The 16,567-nt window shown below is 48.5% G+C and overlaps 1 protein-coding gene across 2 annotated transcripts in view; it reads right to left on the bottom strand.

The window, feature by feature from the left end:
- SNX30 (sorting nexin family member 30) overlaps nt 1-16,548 on the bottom strand; it is a 119,335-nt gene extending 102,787 nt beyond the window's left edge. Inside the window, exon 1 of one of the 2 annotated variants that reach the window (XM_040481980.1) lies at nt 16,284-16,548. In XM_040481980.1, coding sequence (XP_040337914.1) covers nt 16,284-16,439 — 156 coding nt within the window. In that variant the 5' untranslated portion in view covers nt 16,440-16,548. The remainder of the gene's footprint in view (nt 1-16,283) is intronic. The other variant, XM_040481981.1, reaches the window with a different exon arrangement.
- Between the last annotated feature and the right edge of the window lie 19 nt (nt 16,549-16,567).

Genomic DNA, 16,567 nt, shown 5'->3' with positions numbered 1-16,567 from the left:
GACCCACAGTTGGAGTCGGAAGGAAAAAGAGGGGGGGATTCAGAGAGGCAGGGGTAGACCAGGGAAGGACCAAGAGAGGACAGATTCAATTCATTCGATACATATTTATTAAGCATCTGCTAAGTGCCAGGCGTCACGCTAGGGAAATAACAGCAGTGAACGGAATGAGACCCTGAGAAAAAAAAGAGAGTGAAGAAAAAAAGAGGGGGGAGGTTGGTTAACATCATGAGTCACAGAAAATGGGCACTCAACCAGTGGTCTGGAAACCTGGGTCCTAACCTCAGTTCTGCCATGAGCTAGCTGGGTGACCCTGGTCTGACCAATCGCTTCTCTCTCAGGGCCACAATTTCAAGTGAAAAAAGACGGTCCTGGATGGATGCCCTGCAGGGCCTCTGCAGCTCTAACTGCCTGGGACTCCACATCAGGAAAACAGCCTTTGCGGGTCTCTGCAGTAGCAAGCGGTAGGGGCAGACCTGGACCACAGACCTGGACACCGAGGCAAGAGGAGGCAGATGGCGAGGCAGATGGGAGAGGTGCGCCAAGACCGCTCATCCGAGGAGCCTGGCGGTGATGGGGAGAGTGAAGGCAGAAGCCAGCAAGCCTTGGGAAACTTCCCTAACAAGGGAGACTGGTATGGTGAGGACGAAGGCTGAAAAAGCTAGAAAGTGAAATGAGAGAAGAGACAGGAGCTAAGTAAGACACAGGAGAGATTGGTTTCATTCCCGCCCCCCACCCCCCACCCCTTCAGAGGAAATGCAACATGCAGTGCCTAGTATAATGCCTAATGTGCGTAAGTCCTCAGAAATCAGGGAGGGGGCTTGGGGAAGGATGCCAATTCTCTAGCAGTGATGGTGGTTAAGAAGAATGGGCTCTGAAGTCAGATAAAATTTGTTTTAAGATTTTTAAAGTCTTAAATCTCTATCCCCAACATGGGGCTCTAACTCACAGCCCTAAGATCAAGAATCCCACACTCTTCATACTGAGCCAGCCAGGCGCCCAGACAGACCCAAGTTCCCAGCCCCACCTCTCCTCTAGCTCTGTGACTTGGAACAAATTGCTTCTCCTCTCTACATTTTCCTGGCTGTCAAAGGGGACCAAGACAGTAGCTATAGCATAGGGGAATGCACAGAGATGATACAGCAAGGCTCCCAACCAAAGTTAGCGTGCTGTAAATGTTAGCAGCGATTATAAGCATACCCTGCTGTTATCTCTGGGTGAAGGTGGAGATAACGGAGGGAACATATATGCTGGGCACCCTCTATGGGAAAGAGGCCAGAGCAAAGGGAAAAGAAAGTAGAAGCAAGGGTTAGAAAAATGAAAAACAGTCTCAAGCACACATTAAACATGAAAGGCTGGGCATGCGGGGAGATACATTGTTTTTCTAGAAACAGGGAATGCTAGAATGTTGACAGGGGATGCAGTAGAGTATTCCAGGAAGCGCCACCATCAACCCAGACTGGAGAAGCAAGCCCCAGGAAGCAGGCCTCATCACAAGCACACCCAAGGAATCCAATAGTCCTGACCTACAGCACTAAAATGGTAAACGGTAATTTTAACAGGACCTGGAAACCTCTAAAGGAGATAGTCAGGGCCGGCTCCATGGCCGTGTGACCTGTGCTCCCACAGGACTCTGCACTCAGAAGGGTTCTGCACCCTCAGAAGGGTTTAATGCTCTGCTGTCACCATCTTGAAATTCTTTAAAAAAATTTTAACAAGGGAACAGGCATTTTAATTTTGCACTGGGTCCCACAAATTACATAGCCAATCTTGGATACACTAGTAAATAACATTCACCGTATTAACATATGCGTAATAAGATCTAAGCGCCGAAAAATCATAATTTCCCATTTCTATCAGACCGGAAAACAATTATTCAGATTCTCACTGAAATCCCAACATTGACCATTAAAAAGATAAAACCTGTAATAGGTAACCCAATGCCTCCTTCATTTTTTTTTTTTAAAGTTTGTTTATTTATGGGGCACCTGGGTGGCTCAGTCAGTTAAGTGTCTGACTTCAGCTCAGGTCATGATCTCATGGTTTGTGAGTTTGAACCCCACATTGGGCTCTGCACTGACAGCTTAGAGCCTGGAGCCTGCTTCAGATTCTGTGTCTCCCTCTCCCTCTCTGACCCTCCCCTGCTCACGCTCTGTCTCTCTCTCTCTCTCTCTCTCTCTCTCTCTCTCTCAAAAATAAACATTAAAAAAATTTTAAAATAATACGATAAAATAAAATAAAGTTTAATTATTTTGAGAGACAGAGAAAGCACAAGTGGGGGACGAGCAGAGACAGAGGGAGAGAAAAAAAATCCCAAGCAGAGCCCAATGCGGAGCTCGAACCCATGAACCATGAGATCAGGACTTGAACCGAAGTCAAATGCTTAACCAACTGAGCTACTCAGGTGCCCCAATGCCTCCTTCAAACATGCTTTACTCCAGAATTTCTTCAACTCAAAAAATCACTCTGACTACCCTTGTGGCATTCCATGTATACCACTATCATCATCTTAAACTGCCACGCTTCACTGTGTCTCTTCTGCCTCCTTTCCTGGGCCTTGACTGCCTAAAGGTAAGGTCATCTTGTTCATCTAGGTATCCCCCAGGTATGACACACAATAGGCCCAAATAAGGCTCCGAGAAATGAACAAAAAGTCCAAGTGCCCTTCACAACTGCTGATGCAAGTCATGAAATAAACAAGATTTGCCTGACCAGACAGTGCAGAGAAAGGCTGCTATGTTGCACTTTTTCAGCATAGTTGCTGATGCCAGCAGAAAGACCACACACCCAGTTCCTCAGATCACACATCTGCCCTAATGAAATAGCCCTAAAGAAGGCCTAGGTTTCCATGTTTGCAATAAAACAGCTATTCCACAAACATGTTTTTTCTAATTATAGACGTGTCCCAGACTAATGCCATTTCCAGAATTGAGATATCTTCATTCCCAAGGAACATGCCTTACACAGCGCACAGAACAGAGAAGTCACTCAAATGCTTGTAGAATAAATTCATCTTAGAACTTCAACTATGAATATGATTTATTGATTTCAGTAAGAAATCGGCTTTAAAAGTATATATATGCCCTCAATGGGGAAAGGACAGCCTTTTCAACAAATGATGCTGGGAAAACTGGAAATCCACATGTAAAAGAATAAAGTGGGACCCTGATTTTACACCATATACAAAAATTAATAGATTAAAATGGATTAAAGACCCAAACCTAAGACCCCAAACTATAGAAATCCTAGAAGAAACGTGGGAGAAAATCTTCATGACATTGGATTTAGCAATGATTTCTTGGCTATGACACTAAAAACACAGGCAACAAAAGCAAAAATAGACAAGTGGGATTATAGCAAACTTTATTTTTTTTAATGTTTACTTATTTTTGAGAGAGAGAGAGAGACAGAGTACGAGCAGGGGAGGGGCAGAGAGAGAGGGAGACACAGAGTCTGAAGCAGGTTCCAGGCTCTGAGCTGTCAGCACAGAGCCCGACACAGGGCTTGAACTCATAAACCGTGAGATCATGACCTGAGTCGAAGTCCGACACTTAACCAACTGAGCCACCCAGGCACCCCAGATTATAGAAAACTTAAAAAAATTGTGCCAAAGACACAAAGGCAATCTGTGGCATGGGAGAAAATACTTACAAATCATGTATCTGATCAGGGTTAATATCCAGAATATAAAAAGAACTCGTATAAATCAACAATAAAAAGTCAAATAATCCAATATAAAAGTGAGCAAAGGACTCGAACAGCCATTTCTCCAAAGAAGATACGCAAATGGCTAGAAAGCATATGAAAAGATGCCAAGCAGCACTAACCATCAGAGAAATACAAATCAAACACAACTTCACATCCATTAGGATGCCTACTATCAAAATAACAAGAGTTGATGAGGATGTAGAGAAATTGGAACCTTTGTGCACTTTTGGGGGAGGGGACCTTGGTGCATCTGCTATGGAAAACAGTATGAAAGTACCTTAAAAATTAAAAACACAGGGGCGCCTGGGTGGCGCAGTCGGTTAAGCATCCGACTTCAGCCAGGTCACGATCTCGCGGTCCGTGAGTTTGAGCCCCGCGTCAGGCTCTGGGCTGATGGCTCAGAGCCTGGAGCCTGTTTCCGATTCTGTGTCTCCCTCTCTCTCTGCCCCTCCCCCGTTCATGCTCTGTCTCTCTCTGTCCCAAAAATAAATAAACGTTGAAAAAAAAAATTTTTTTTTTTAAAAAATATAAAAAATAAATAACATAAGGACCCGCAATCCCAATTTCTGGCTTGGTATTAAAAAAAAAAAAAAATGAAACCAGGATCTCAAAGAGATATTTATACATCTATGTCCACTGCAGAATTATTTACAAGAGCCAAGGTAGAAGCAAACTAAATGTCCACCAGAAGATGAATGGATAAGGAAATGTGATAGACCCATACAATGTAATGTTATTCAGTCTTTAGAAAGAAGAAAATCCTGTCACATGCTACAACATGGATGAACCTGGAGGACCTTATTCTAAGGAAACAAGCCAGTCACAAAAAGATAAATACTACACAATTCTATCTATATAAGGCGTCTAAAGGAGAGGTATCAAACTCATCAAGACAGAAAATGGAATGGTGGTTACCGGGAGTTGGGAGAGGGGGGAGATGGGAGTGTCTGCTAATGGGTATGATGAGGTATCTTTGGGGTGATGAATATTCTGGAATTAGAAAATGGTGAGAGTTGCACAGCCTTGTGAATATATTAAACCACCACACTGTGTGTTTTTTAAAAAGTGGGTTTTATAGTCTGTGAATTATATCTCAGCTTTTCTTTTAAAAAGCATTTATATCTTAGGAAATCTAGTTTTACTTTTTGACCTGTTTCTCCCAAAATTTGTTTTATTCTTGCCACGATGATTCAGCCAGTCACTAAAGCTTCTGACTCGAGAGTCTCCCCTGTAAGTAGTCTTTTACTGTTTGCCCAGTACACCTCATAGCTGCTCGGGGACCTTGTAGCTGGAATGAGAGCTGACTTTCAGACTCTTTCCCCCCACGGTCGGACCTCTGGGCCAAGTCTGGCTCATCACAGTACTTCAGGCCGCTGGCCCAGTAGATTGGTCTCAGACTGGGGGTGTAACCCAAGCCAGGTCTCCCTCAGATTTTTCCCTGTGTGAGAGATTCACTCCCCCTCTGGAGGCACAGCTGTAGACTGTGAGGGATGGGAGCTGCCAGTTGCCCCATTTCCCTCCCTCACGGATAAAGCTGCTCTGAGAGCCTGAAACAGACCCTTGGGAACATTCGGACCCAATTCCAGCTCATTTCTGTGGTTCAAGTGAGCCCGTCCACAGGCTGACCTTTTTGCTTATTAAGTTAGTGAGAGCTGGCTTTCTCTCACTTGCAAACAAAACTCCTGAGTAATACACTCCTTGAGATCAGTGAGTCAAAACTCCACTTAAACTGTCTCCTCCCCCAACCCTCTGCTGCCACAGTCTTCTCCCTGGACTACCAGCCTCTTGAGTCGACCGATCCTATCCCAGCTAGAGCTCAGTCACAGTGACCTAACAAGCGTGGCCCTGCACCTTCCCTGCTTAAAATACGACTGGCCTCCCCATCGCTCAGGATAAAGCCCTTCCTGTTTGCCATTATAGCCGGCCAGCTGCCCACTACCTACCTCTCGAGCCGCACTACTCAGCAGCCCTCTCACGGGCCACTCACGCAACCAGACGCTGCCAAGCTTTGGCACACGCTAGCTTTTCCGCCCGGGTCACTGTCCCTTCCTCTGTCCATTTGTAAAAGAACTACTTCTCCATTCTTCACCTCAAACATCATCTCCTTTAGAAAAGCCACCATCCCCCTAAGCATCCCTGCGTCTTACGTTCATCATGACCGTAGTCAAGACTGTCAGTGCCCCACCCGTATCTCCTGGCCCTGACCAGTTCAGTGCCCACTGGCCTGACTTCCAAGGGCCAGCACCTGCTTTTCCTGGCCTGACTGCCTCCCCTACTTTGCCCACCCATGGAGCAGACTGGAAAGTGCTTGGGGATTAAATGCCCAAACACCCCATCCATGGAGCGCTCAACCAACGACTGACAAGGTTACTGTCTGAAGACCCAGCTGCCTCACCTGGGTTGTGGGTAACGGAGGCGTGTGTTCGGTACAGGCTCCAAGGCTTCCCAGGGTAACACTCAGCCGGGCTCAGTGGAAACTGGCTTGGTAGCTTACCTTTTACTGGTGCCTTCTGTTCCCTGTCTCACTTTTCTTTACCTCTCAAATAAACTACTGGCAGTTAAATCCTTTCTCAGGGTCAGCTTCTAAGGCAATACAAACACCGGGCATTTACGCGGTATTTACCGTGTGCCAGACGCTATTCTAAACACCCAATCTTCAGGACACCCCCGTAAAATAACCCAAAATTTACCTAGGGGGACACTGAGGCATTACAAGGTTAAGAATTGTGCCCCAGGCCTCAGAGCTAGTAAATACAGTTAGCATTTCTCACATTCTGTTGCAACCATCTCTTCTCCACTGGACCAAGAACCTCTCGAGGGAGGTTCCTACTTTTTTCATCTTTCTCAACATCCTCAGCATCTAGCAGAGCTAGGCAGACAGGCACATGCTCGATAGATAAAGGTTTTTTAAAGTGCCTGCACTCTGCTACCCAAACACGCTGTTTCTCTAGCCTCTGTGTCTTTTCTCAAACAGGAGTCCTGAAACACCGTTTCTCATATTCCTCTTGCCCTTTTCTTTTTTTTTTTTTAAGTTTATTTATTTATTTTGAGGGGAGAAGTAGGCAGAGAGAGAGGGAGAGAAAGAATTCCAAGCAGACTCTGCACTGTCAGCACAGAGCCCGAAGCGGGGCTTGAACCCACAAACCGTGAGCTCACGACCTGAGTCGAAACCAAGAGTCAGAAGCTCAACCGACTGAACCACCCAGGTGCCCCTTCTCTTGCCCTCGTCCACACACCCCCCTCCCAGACCACCCCTGCCTCCACCCCAGAACAGTAATTCTTGATTACTGCCCTGGTGGCCAAAATAAGGAATTCTGTGGGGCAACGCTGACACCAGACAGCATATGACCCCTCTAGTATCTAGTAAACAAACCCCATTGCTCATACATGAATTAGCACACCTTCGCCAAGCTGTTATTTCTGCATTTTCATACAAAACATCTGTCTTCTTCCCTGTAACCCTCACTAACAATGTTCAAGTCTCCCCTATCCTACACCCTTCCCTTCACCCTGTGTTCCCCTCCAGCCACCACCCTTCTTATTACCAAACTACCACAACCCCCTGCCTTGCGTTTGATTGTCGGTCTCCACGTCACCTTCTGCATCGTCCACTGCCATCTCTACTTGGATCTACTGGGGTTACGTGTCTATGTAATGAAGAAGAGCTTTCCAGAAGCAGCGTTTGTGCTAAGGCTTTCAAAGGTGGGGTTCAGACAACCCCTGTCCTGACTCCTGACCTCAAACTGCACCCTAGTCATCTCTCCACTTCCTGCTCACGCTTGCTCCCCAGTCCGTGTGCCCCTCTCCGGGAGGGCACCAGTCACCCCCACTGCACCAAAACAAGCCATCCTTAATGTCCTACTCTTTCCTCTTGCAGGCAACGGCCCCAACCTAAATCCCCGGCTAGCACTCCCACAACATCTTTCTCTGCCAGTCACTCCCCGTCCCAAGCACTGACCGCACATTCGCCCTCTCGAAAACCCTCCAGGGTTGGCTACTGCCTAAGAAATAAAAGCTAAGGGGTGGCCTGGGTGGCTCGGTCGGTTAAACATCCAGCTCTTGATTTCTGCTCAGATAGCTCAGGTCATGATCTCCCAGATCGTGAGTCCGAGCCCCGTGTCTTCGGTCACCTCCTGACTGGTTTCCCTGCCTCCTCTCTCACTAGTCCCCACTCTAGACCCTCAAAACCCATCCCAACACATGACTAGACTCAACCCAACTCCAGCGGGCACAGGTCTTTCTCATCTCAGGAGCTTTGCTCCAGCTACTCCCTCAGCCCGTGACGCTTTGCCCACTTAGACCAAAAAGGCTCCCGAAACTCCAAGGACCTCGTGAAGACACCACCTCTGCCACCATAGCTGATGCGTAGGCATATACCCTGAGGGTGGGGCTGACCAACAGGAACAGAGCACCGTAGCTGATGCACAGGACATCACCACAGAGCCCAATGCCAGGCTCAAACCCATGAACTGCGAGATCGGACTGAGCTGAGCTGAGCTGAGCTGAAGCCAGACGCTCAACCACCCAGGCGCCCCTCGGTCAACATTTTTCTGAAGTGTCAAGTGACAAACACAACTCAAAACAGTGTCAGTAAAAGGGAATCCGTGACCTTCTGGAACCAAGAGGCAGTGCTAGCTTCAGGCATTGCCAGCACAGGCGGATCCAGGACTCAGGTGGTCTTCAGGGCCTTTCCCCCTCTTTCTCTCCCAGCTCCACTTTCCTCTCTGGCCTCATTCTTCAGCGGGCACTCTCCACACTGCAGCAAACAGAGGTTCACGGGCTACCAGAAAGAGATGCTCTTTCCACCAGCACCCTTCTGAGCAAAGACCCAAGAAAGACTGTTTGGCTCTGCTAGAGTCTCATGTCCACCAAGGAAGATATTTTGGTCAATGGAAGATACTGATGAAAGACCAGAGAGGCCAGTGTGTTTCCCCCTGCCCCCGACACCCCCCAAACACTTTCCCTCTGGTTCAGATAAGCATCCCTGGCAGCAGCTGCTTCTCTCCAGGGTTATCCCCCTCTGTGGACCCCACTCTTGTTGAGCAGCCCTGCCACAGCTCTAGTTCCCACAGAAGCTCCTAGATTCTACACCACCTCCTCTCATTGACCCTCCAGCGCTGACCGTGACAGCAGTTTCCTTGCGGTTGCTTCTCTCCGGGTTAATCTCACCATCTTCTTGACTTCTCACGTTTTTCATCACTGATGTGATGAATTCCCTGGATTATAGGCTCTCAGCTGGAAACACCTAGGGGCCTTTCACCCTGACCTGACCACGACTGACACAGACATTGACAGAGAATGGGCAGAAACGCACAAGAAAATACGGAGAGTACAATACCTGGGGATAACCACCATCAGCACCTCACATTTATTAAAGGCTCAGTACTTATCAGGCACTACTCTAGGCATGAACTCCCCAGATCTTCCTATCAACCTTGTGATACAGGTACTTCTGCTGTTATCCCCTTTTTACAGATGACGACACGGAGGCTCAGAGAGGTTCACAAAGACTGAAGACAGGCGGGGCTGGGATTTGAACGCAGACAAGCTGGCTCTGGAGTGCCAAGCAAAGAGTATTTCAAGTAAGAGGGTACTCAACAGCGCAAGTGCAACCTGCCAAGAGGTCAGGATGGATAGGGACCGTGAAGCACCTACTGGATTTTGCGAGAAGGAAGTCACAAGGGGACTCGGCTAGTAAAGTCAGAAACCCGACAGCGGCAGGCTGAGGAGTTAGGAAGAGTAGCAGGCCTTACTTTCAAAAAGTCTGTCTGTGAAGAGCAGTCACAAAACAGATCACGAAACGGGGAGAGAAAACAAAAGGCATCACGGCAAAGTTTTCTTTACTCCTGGTTTAAGAAGCAAGGGTGACCTGAGGATGTTTACTAATGTTTATTTGTTTTTAAGACAGAGAGAGAGAGAGACAGAACACGAGCCAGGGAGGGGCAGAGAGAGAGGGAGACACAGAATCCGAAGCAGGCTCCAGGCTCCCAGCTGTCAGCACGGAGCCGGGACACGGTGCTTGAACTCACAAACCGTGAGATCAGTGCTTGCTTCGGCAGCACATATACAAACCGTGAGATCATCGCTGGTGCTGACGTCCGAGGCTTAACCGACTGAGCCATCCAGGCGCCCTGAGTATGTTTATTGATAGAATGAGCCAGGTGAGAGGGAATGTGAAGACACAGAAATGGGTGAGGATGATGAACGGAGCGAGGTCTCAGAGAGGCCAGAGGGGGCGGGCCATACAGTCCAGGGGTGCCTTAGAATCCCTTCTACAGCGACTGGGGCAACCAAGAAACAATGGCTACGGATTCACATCGTTTCACAGTCTGGAAAAAGGAAGTTCTTTTACGGTGGCTTCTGTCTTCTCATCAGCAGAATGGGAGGGTAGAATGGGGGGAGGGGGAGGTGTGAGGGACAGAGAAAAGCGTCAGATCAGCCACGGCACAGAACGGGAGCCTCTATGGAAAGAAAGGAGTGCCCAGCACCACTGAGGCCCCAGTTGTGGTTAAAACCAGTGAATTTACACTGGCAGCAATTCTCAAGGTGCAGGAAGAGATCTGAAGCAATGGAATGATCCAGGCTGGGTGTAAAAGGAGGAGAGAAGGGAGTCGAAGAAAGGAAGTGGAGGGAGCAACTGATGAGATGAGCCCCCCCATCTAAAGGAGGGAGGTGAGGGACACCTGGCTGGCTCAGTCAGAAGAGCAGGTGACTCTTTATCTCAGGGTCATGAGTGCAAGCTCCATGTGGGATGTAGAGATTACTTAAATAAAAAATAAAAATACAAAATAAAGGAGGGAGGGAAGTACAGGTGGTCAGAGAACAGGTGCAGGCAGTAATGACTAACTGCGGGGACGGTAAGGCAAGAGAAGATATCTGATGGCATTATCTCTGAGCCCGAACCGTTCTGGGCATCATAGCGCAAGGCTGTGGCCAGGGAGAGGGCAACTGAATTAAAAAAGAGGTGAAGGTGTGTGCAGATTCAAGTCAAGAAGCTGATAGTTTTGTAGGTTTGAACAGAGTCACCGTGAGGTGAGGGCATGACTTGAGAAGACAGTGACTTGGGGTCTAGAGATTTTAATGAAGAAGAATGAAAGGCCGGCAAGTTAGAAATGACAGGGAAGAAAAAGGTCGTGGAAGGCCTATAACGGACATGTGTTTCTGCTTGCCTCACATTCCTTTGTTCCTCCTTCTGTTAGCAGCCTCCTGATCCTGCTTTGGTAACCACCTCCATCCTCCCCAGGCACACATGGGGCTTCTAAAATACTAGTAATATTCTTGTGGGTGCCTGGCTGGCTCCGTTGGTAGAGTGTGCAAGTCTTGATCTCAGGGTTGTGAGTTCGAGCCCCACATTAGGTGTAGAGATTACTTCAAAATAAAATCTTTAAAAATAAATAAATAAGGGGCACCTGAGTGGCTCGGTCAGTTAAGCATCCTACTTCAGCTCAGGTCATGCTCTCACAGTCCATGAGTTCAAGCCCCATGTCAGACTCTGTGCTGACAGCTCGGAGCCTGGAGCCTGCTTCAGATTCTGTCTCCCTCTCTCTCTGTACCACCCCGCTCCCCCACTCATGCTTTGTCTCTCAAAAATAAATAAATTTAAAAAAATTTTTTTAAATAAATAAATAAAATAAAATACTAGTAATATTCTCTTAATCTGGGGGGTAGGAACATGAGTGTTTATTGTTCTTTAAACCTCGGAGATACATTTTATTCTTCAAACCGTATGGATACATTTTATATACTTTGCATGTACATTTCACAGTTCAAACAAACAGACCTACCAAAAACTTCCCTTCTCCTCTCTCCAAAGATGAGGACCTGGTGCAGGTCTGGGCATCAGACTTACAGAGCTTGGTTTCGGCACTTACCCGATTTAGGCCCATGAGACAGCAGCCCAGGGCTTTTGCTGGAGCCCTCAGCAAAGAGGTGCTCTCTTCCTGCTGAAGTTGTGAAGCTTATGTGTAGAAGGTACCCCTTCACTAGCTTGAGAATAAAATTAACACAGAAGAAAGCAACGCCAAGAGATGGGGTGACAGATTCCCAATATCATTTGAATACCTAGTTCCAGCCACTCCTGAAGCCAAAATACCTGGGACTTTTCAAAAACATAAGCCAGGAGCCTTTTTTTTTTTTTCTTCCTTCGGCCAGTTTGCACTTGGTTTATGTCCTTTTAACTAAAAGGAAATGAATTCAGTGGAAGAGCCAAATAAAGGATTCTCAATTCAACAGCCTGTGTGAGCCTTTTCAACATATAAGTCAAATCATGTCCCTCCTTCTGCTGGAGACACTGCAATGGCACTCAAAGTAAAGGCCTGTTCTCAGGGTGACCTGTGAGGCCCTACACAATCCGGACCCTTCCCCTCTCTGCTGTCGGCCAACTCTCCACTGTTCACTCTGCCCCAGCCACACTGGCTTCTGGGCTCTTCCAGTCCACACTAGGCAGATGCCTTCAAGACTTTTCTTTGGCTGTTCCTTCCTCCTAGAAGGACACTCCTCCAGATATCCACTCGCTAACTCCATCCCTCATGTCCTCCAAGTCTCTACTCAAATCTCAAGTTCTCAGTAAAGCCTCTCCAAATCCCCGTCCCACAGCCAGTGATCCTGACTCCCCTCATCCTACTTTTTCTCCCTCCCATAGCATTTTTTATATAACATAGTATATAGTCACAAAAAGTACCCCATGAGGGCAGCGGTATTCACTGGTTGACTCATCTCAAGTTCCTGGAACAGTGCCTATCTCATAGTAGGTCCTCAAATACGTGAATGAACAAATAAAATGACATGAGCCTCCAGGGAGCAGAGCTTGGTTTATAAAAGGCAGTGGAGGGGCACCTGGGTGGCTCAGTTGGCTAAGCGTCCAGCTTCAGCTCAGGTCATGATCTCATGGTTCATGAGTCTGAGCCCCGCATCAGGCTCTGTGCTGACAGCTCAGAGCCTGGAGCCTGCTTCGGATTCTGTGTCTGCCTCTCTCTCTCAGCCCCGACCCCACTTATGCTTTGTCTCTCTCTCAAAAATAAATAAATGTTAAAAAAAATGTTTTTTAATTTAAAAAAAGGGCAGTGGAGAGAAAGGAAACTGACCTCCATCTCCTGATCCTGATATAAGTGGAGTACAGGAGGAAAAGACAGCTCCATTTTGAAGACTTTGGCAGAAGCAGTAACCTAAGAGGGCAGGAAGTAGGCAGAAGAGTTCAGTGAAGAGGTTGAGGATGTGGGAAGGGTTGTTAACCACAGCTGGGGCTTGAGCGGGCTTGGTGTTAAGTTCTGGGAGGCACGCAGGAGTTGGAGGCTGAGTCAGGGGAGAAGTAGCCCAGAGTGGTTTGCAGATGAAAGTAAAAAAGCGAGGCAGGTCAAGTGGTTTATTTACATTTTAGGAGGAGATGAAGGAGGTGGTGATAGAAGGCCTGGTGAGTTCAGCTGGCATGAAAAGAATTCACGCAACCCTGGGAAGATAGGAAGGATTCTCCCGTAGCTCCAAGGTTTGGATGATTTTCAAAGGCAGTGGATGAAAAGGGCATATTTGGTTGCTGCTCCTTCTCAAGCAAGCATCCCAGATGCCACTCAGTAGTGTCTGCTGGACCGAGACACAAGACTTCCCTGTGCTTGGCAACATCCTGGGCCCACAGAAAGCGATTCTCCTCCGCATAATACAATAAATAACCCTGCACCACGAGCAGCCTGTCAAACCCTCGTTCTCCAATCCCAGAACTGACTCTGAACTAGGCATCCAGGGTCACAATGCACTGTCCAAAAAGGCAAGAAAACAGGTTTCTTTTCAAAGACCGATCACAGCACTCAGCTTTCCTACCTGTCCTCCAATGACCCGCATGCTGCCTAGGCAAGAGAAAGCAGGGCAAAGAGAAGCCTTCCTTCCACTGGTCCTGACTCACCTCTGTTGCATGCTAGCTTCTCTCTACAGAAATTTCTCCAGAGTTGCTAGAACATACATGCACGCCAAGATTCAAGGAAAATATTACTTCCAGTCAGAGAAAGAAATTACATTACTTAGCCTCCAAGGAAAAGTGGCTTACTATAAATCAGGCCCTTGGGAGTGATGTCATTTTGATGCTTCTTACAGCTGTATGGAGACTTATTAAACATTCAATAATTAATAATAATGGCTTCAAGACTGTCTTCTCATAGAACTGGAAGCCAGGAGTAACTAGACTTGGGCCTGACTTCCTGCCCACCAACAAGACCTTGGTGGTACAGGGCATTTGTCCTCCCAGTATTTATTAGTAAAATGCCCATATTTCTGAGACAAGTGTCCTCCAAGAGTGGATCGCTAAGCAAATGTTTAAAATAGCCATTAGTGGGGGCACCTAGCTGCCCCAGTGAAAGAGCCATGTGACTCTTGATCTCAAGGTCATGAGTTCAAGCCCTACGTTGGGTATCGCAATTAGTAAATAATAATAAATTTTAAAAACCTTTAAAATAAATAACTAGAATAGCAATCAGTGTCATCCAGCACTCAAGATAGCCAGATAATCCCTGTCTCCTGATATATTTTTTAAAGATTTTATTTATTTTTTTTTTATTTGAGAGAGGCATAGAAAGAGAGAATGTGAGGCGTGTGCACACATGGGGGCAAGACAGAGGCAGAGGGAGAGAGAGAATCCTAAACAGACCCCACGCCCAGCACAGAGCCGGACACAGGACTTGATCCCACAACCCTGGGGTCATGACCCGAGCCAAAACCCAAAGTCAGATGCTCAACGGACTGAGTCACCCAGGGACCCCTACCTCCTATATTTATACCCTCTTCCCACTTTGTACTAGCAGTGTGATCAATAGAATACGGCAGAATTATGTCACTTCCAAGATTAGATCATACAAGAGTATAGCTTGAATCTTGGGATCACTTGCTCTCTTGGACCACTTTCTCTGGGGGAAAACTAGCTGCCATGGCAAGCCGCCCTATAAAGAGGAACTAAGGCCTGTCAACAGCCAAGTGAATGAGCCTGGAAGCTGATCCTCCCCCAACCCAATCTTCAGATGACCCCAACCCTGGTCAACACCTTGACTGCTACCTCAAAAGAGACCGGAGTCAGAACCACCCAGCTCAGCTGCTCCTGGATGACATGACACTATTGACCCACACAAACTATCTGCGGGTGCAAAATTTTGGTGTAATTTGTTACACAGCAATAGATAATTAATTCACTATCCTGAGAAGGAAATCAGAAGGTTTAACTTCGTATCCTACATGCACACATGCATGCAGGAACAATTTGTCTTTAAGAGAGCAACAAATTATTCTTTCAGTCATTTGACAATTACTTATTGAACGTCAAATATGGGCAAGGTATTTCCAAGCAACATAACTCTTCATAGTTTGTCATCTATAAAATAAAGAGAAATAATCACAAGGAACCCCCTCCCCCACAACACACACCTCAACCTGCTCAATTCATTGGTTTAATTAGCTTTTTAAGTCTTTTTGCTCCTAATGCTCTACTCCCCACTCCTGGCTTTCATCAACTCTTTCAGGAAGGTACATCAAGTCCCCCTCCATAGCCATTTTGAGTGCTCAGTGCACTAATACTCATTTTTATTGTATCACATGCCCTCCCATCTACGGGGGAAAGAGGTCCCCTCTGGTTGCATTTAACATTGGGACAAGGAGGAATTCATTCAGTATTTTACTGGGAGGAGGGAGTCCTGATCACAAGTGTTGAGAACAATTCTAATTTCTGCATATCGGTGAGTAGGTGGGCACAGCAGCGCTGAGAGGATCACAGCTCAAGTCCTGGTCGCAGCTGAAATGGCCATGGGGCAGGGGGTCATGGGGATGCCGCCCCTCGCCCTTCACCGTACTCTGCTGTCTCTCAAAGCAGCAGGATTATTATGCCGCTCTAAGAATATCAGGAGCTTCCTTCTGCACAAAGAAGGTCAAAGGGCGAGCTTTCCTTCCATCAACCACAAAAAACGGGTCTCTGACAAAACTAAACAGTGTGGAAGGCCGTGAGAGGTGAAAGAAAGAGCCCCAGACAGAAAACCACAGCGAGACTCTCCCCACCCGCCGGCCGGGGTCTGAGTCAGGTGACTCCTCGGGGCACACAGCAAACCTAAACAAAGATCACTCCCCACATGACAGAGCGTGAGGAAGACGACCCGGGCAGCAAGACCAACGCTGCCGCTCCCACCAGGGAAAACCATTAACTCTTGCTTCTTTGCAGTGCCAGGAAAGTAGGGGAGCTACAAGTCACCCAGCAGCTCAGCCTTCGCAGATGCACCGGGAGGAACCCGGGACCCCATCCCACGCGCCGGGCACTGCACACCCGCCACTGGCCGCACCACGCGGCCAGGACCCCTCCCCTCCAGCTGTCACCCGCGCTCGCGACCCGTCAAGGCGGGGCATGCCCGCCCCCTCCTGCCGCCCCGCCTGCGGCTACGACCCCGCGGGGGCGGCCGGGAGGGACGATTTTCCGATGGCTCTGGGGAGCCAGGGAACGCCCGCCCCCGGGCAGGGGCGCCAGGGTGGGCGCGGCCCGGGGCCCGGAGGGAGAGCTCCGGGTCCACCATCCCCCGCGAGAGCGAAACGCGCCTCCCGGTCCCCAGCCCCGCGCGCCCCACCTTGTCGCCGAAGCTGCGGGCCATCAGCAGGTCCGGGCTGGGCGTGCTGTCGCCGCCCACGGCCTCCTCGCTGCTGGAGCCGGCCAGCGGGTGCGGCATGTCGAGCAGGGAGTGGGGCCCGGTGGACGGCAGGCCCTTGGGGGGCCCGCCCGACATGGCGCGCACGGCTCGGGACGCGCCGCCGCCGCTTCCTCCTGTGCCCGCCGCGGCGGGCTTCCCCGGCGCCCGCGCCCAGGCCCCGCTCGGCCGCGGTCGGTCGGAGGCCCTGCACCGGCCGGGCTGAG

The sequence above is a fragment of the Herpailurus yagouaroundi genome, unplaced genomic scaffold, assembly GCF_014898765.1.
Source record: "Herpailurus yagouaroundi ecotype Mexico unplaced genomic scaffold, PumYag 160, whole genome shotgun sequence".
In the NCBI taxonomy this organism is placed as follows: Eukaryota; Metazoa; Chordata; class Mammalia; order Carnivora; family Felidae; genus Herpailurus; species Herpailurus yagouaroundi.
Note: the sequence above shows the minus strand (reverse complement) of the source record. Positions and strands in the feature narration are given on the sequence as shown.